At 30.7% G+C, this 3,523-nt stretch overlaps 1 protein-coding gene across 1 annotated transcript; it reads right to left on the bottom strand.

Moving 5' to 3' along the window:
• Positions 1-383: 383 nt before the first annotated feature.
• On the bottom strand, positions 384-2,320 carry LOC149148126 (protein DMR6-LIKE OXYGENASE 2-like). The gene is made up of 4 exons (XM_089445211.1): positions 2,008-2,320; positions 1,535-1,779; positions 949-1,270; positions 384-865 (listed from the first exon to the last, which is right to left on the bottom strand). The coding sequence occupies exons 1-4, from the start codon at positions 2,254-2,256 to the stop codon at positions 599-601; spliced, it is 1,083 nt and encodes a 360-aa protein (XP_089301337.1). The 5' UTR covers positions 2,257-2,320; the 3' UTR covers positions 384-598.
• Between the last annotated feature and the right edge of the window lie 1,203 nt (positions 2,321-3,523).

The raw sequence follows: 3,523 nt of genomic DNA, 5'->3' as shown, positions 1-3,523 counted from the left end.
AACACATACACATTATTATAAATTTGATAAAATCATTATATAAAATCATTATACACCTTATTATAAATTTTATAAAATCATTATTATATATACACATACACATTAATATAAATTTGATAAAATCATTATAATTAAAAATTACGAGAAAATCAAATTCATTATAATATAAATTTTATATTATTTAATATAAAAAATTCAGTACATAATATAAAATTAATAACTCTACAATATTACATTGCAGAACAAACCCAAAAAGCAGAAGGAAACAAACGGAAAAATACCAAACCTCAGACTAATTGACTCAGTCGAATACAAATATAAAACCACGTTGAATGTCTCAACCCTTTTCTTTGAATCGTATGTTATAATACTATAATGCCAAACTGTTTCATATCTAATTTATTTGTTTAAAAATAACAAAGGCCAAACTTTTAAATAACCTTGTAAGACCTATTCCATATAAGATATATAAATATGTCCTCAAATTTGGCAAATCAACTTACTCTGAATACCCTAAAGAGTTGAAACCAACTAGCCATTCAAGCAAATAGTGATAATGTTACCAATAGCTTCTCTAAGTGAAACTCAGAAACAAAATTCATTCACCATTATCCTCTGGGTATTCAATTTTGAAATAATCCAAGAGTTTCTTGCCCTTTAATTCATCGCCATATGCAACTCTCACGAATTCTTGAACCTTAAATCCTGTGTACAGAGCCGGATGTTGTTCATCAACCAGGGACGCTGCAGGAGCAATGAGGACATCCACTGAAGGGCTACAAAACGTAGCAACTGATATACGTGCAGTGGACACGTTCGTTATTGCTCGATGCTCAACACTCCGGAATCTCCCATTGCTAACTACCTGACAAATCATTGCCATTAACAATTCCATGGGCAAGCTTTCAAACGAAAGAAAATTATATTAGATCAGCTTTTAGTAATTACCTGCAGTAGATCTCCCAAATTAATGACGAAGGCGTTAGCGATGGGTTTTACAGCAACCCATTTTCCATTTCTGAGTACTTGCAAACCATCAACATCGCCTTGCATTAGAACAGTGATGCCACTTCCGTCTGAATGACCTGGTAAACCCATGGTAAGATCTGGGTTTGGGCATGGAGGATAGTAATTGATAACCATACTTTGGCCGTGGTTTCCAAAGTTTGTATTCAAGTAATCAGAGTCCAGCCCTAGAGCTTCAGAAATGGCAGCCAGTAACCTTAAAGCCAGCGCTCTAACGTTCATAGAATACTTGGCTGCGATCTCTCTGTCACCAGAACATAGGTTGGTCAATTTTTTTGTTATTCTGCTGGCTTGGAACCAGGATACTCTCTTATATATATATATATATATATGGGGTTTTTCTCTTTTTGGAATAATTTTTGAGTTTTTAGATATTAATTTGGATGATAAAATTAAAAACTATAATTCCATAAACTAAATATGTTATAAAAAATTAACCCAAAATCACCTCATCCAAAATGATATCTAACGCCCCAAAAAAACAACATATCAACCCTGAATTGATTACCTGTAGGCTGCGGGTTTTTCGGGCCAAGAGCTCATGACTTCGCCCAGAGGATGAAATGGATGTGACAGAGATTCTCTCCAGTTAAGGACCTTTTCTTTGTTAGTGAAGCTCTTAGAAAGCCGAACCCTCTGCTTTGGGTCCTCTGAATAGAGACATGCTCGGTCCTCCACAGGCATTTCGAAGAATTCTTTAGCGATTTCCATCATGTTTTTCATGACTGTCTCTGGCACTCCATGGTTCACTATCTGACCTCAACAATATGAAACATAATCATTTGCAACCATTATATCACAATTTTATATTAATTTGAAGAGTTTTAATTATTTTGTTTTGGGTATATTAGGAGGGATTATTTCTATTTTGATAGTAGTTTTAGTGAAATCTTTAGAAATCAAAATTTGCAATTAGCATAAACTCATCAGAGTTGGAACCTGAAGATTGCTGATGAGTTGGAATTGAGGTATATGGTGTACCTGAAAAAAGCCATCCTCCTCACATGCATGTTGGATTTCATGGACCACCTCTGCTCTGTTAGGGCCATCCAGGTCTTGGAGATCCACCACCGGAATGCTCTCAGAGTAAGACACTTCAGACAACTGCGGGCGTTGACTGAGAGGCAGGATATACTTATCCTCCACCTCACTCCTGTTTACTCCATTGGAGAGTAGCTTTTCTATAATGACACTGAGGTCGCTCTGAACCTCCTCTGATTTAGATGACATCTCTCTGAACCTCTGAACGACAGAAAAAGTTTGGAAGTGGCCTCTGGTAAAAAAGAAATTGAGGTACACTGCATGGAATGGAAGTGCAGGAGCATTCTTAGTGCGTAATTATTGTTATATTAGGAAATATTCTTTAGAAGTCATTGTCTGCATGAATAATTTCCGTTAGAATTAATATTGAATAAGCATGTGATCTATAAGAAAAAGATAAAATAAATATTTTAATATTAATTTTTAAATGAATATTTTATATAATTTATTTTTATATTTAATGGAAAATGTTTTTTATTTTTTTGATAATTGTTTTTTGTATTTTAATATAAGGGAAATATATATATATATATATATATATATATATATATAGATGTGTAATTTTTATATTATTTAACCAAATCATTTGATTTATATTTGTGTTTGACTTCGAACATTTTAAAGCTAAATTCCAAATTTAAAATAAAATTTCGTATTAAATTTAATATACTAATTTTTATTATATATATATATAAATATAAAATTACAATATATGATAAATAAATATATTTATTAAAAAAAATATGATAAATAAATATAATAGAGAAATTACACATAAAATAATTCATATATCTCATTTCATAATCAAAATACATGACCAATAATATTTACCAGATCTAACAAATTTAAACTAATTGACTCTCAATAACCCAATCTAACCAACAAATTCCAAACTAGTTGAATAGCTCTTAAACAATATTAAAAGTTTCGAATGGGCTTCTTATAAGAAATATTAGGAGATATTTTTTACAAGTCATTGTATGCATAAATAATTTCTGTTATATTTAATATTGAATAGTATGCGATTTTTAAGTAAAAGATAAAATAAATATTTTAATATCAATTTTTAAATAAAATTATATATATATATATATATATATTTATTTTATTTTTAAATAATTTTTTTTTTCAATACATAATTTTTTTATATATTTTAATACGAAAGAGATATAAAAAAAAATTTTGTCAGCCGATGTATAATTATTGTTTACCCACATCACTTTATTGTTTAAATGGCTGCTAAGGTTCACCTCTCCGCCTCCATTTACGTAGGCGGGTATCGTTTTTAATTTACGATGACCATCACGTAGTGATCCATCGAGCATTTCGCAGTAAATTCAGGATGTAGAATTTTGAATACTATAAGGAAGGTGTAGATGTAGATGGTTTTTTTAAATTGTCATAGGCACTTTAATAAGTTCACATTTCGCTGGTTAGTCAATGCAGAAGTAAATGG

The sequence above is a fragment of the Pinus tabuliformis genome, chromosome 9 (genome assembly GCF_031772625.1).
Source record: "Pinus tabuliformis cultivar Carrire ecotype Pingquan chromosome 9, CPIR1, whole genome shotgun sequence".
Lineage (NCBI taxonomy): Eukaryota > Viridiplantae > Streptophyta > Pinopsida > Pinales > Pinaceae > Pinus > Pinus tabuliformis.
This window is presented reverse-complemented; position numbering and strand designations above follow the sequence as displayed.

Bases quoted from the DNA above. Each gene is read 5' to 3' on its own strand.
- LOC149148126 (XM_089445211.1), bottom strand. From the start codon at position 2,256: ATGTCATCTAAATCAGAGGAGGTTCAGAGCGACCTCAGTGTCATTATA. The intron at 1,271-1,534 runs GTAATCAATTCA...TTCTGGTGACAG, and splicing joins GAAAAACCCGCAGCCTACAG to AGAGATCGCAGCCAAGTATT. The intron at 866-948 runs GTAATTACTAAA...ATGATTTGTCAG, and splicing joins ATTTGGGAGATCTACTGCAG to GTAGTTAGCAATGGGAGATT.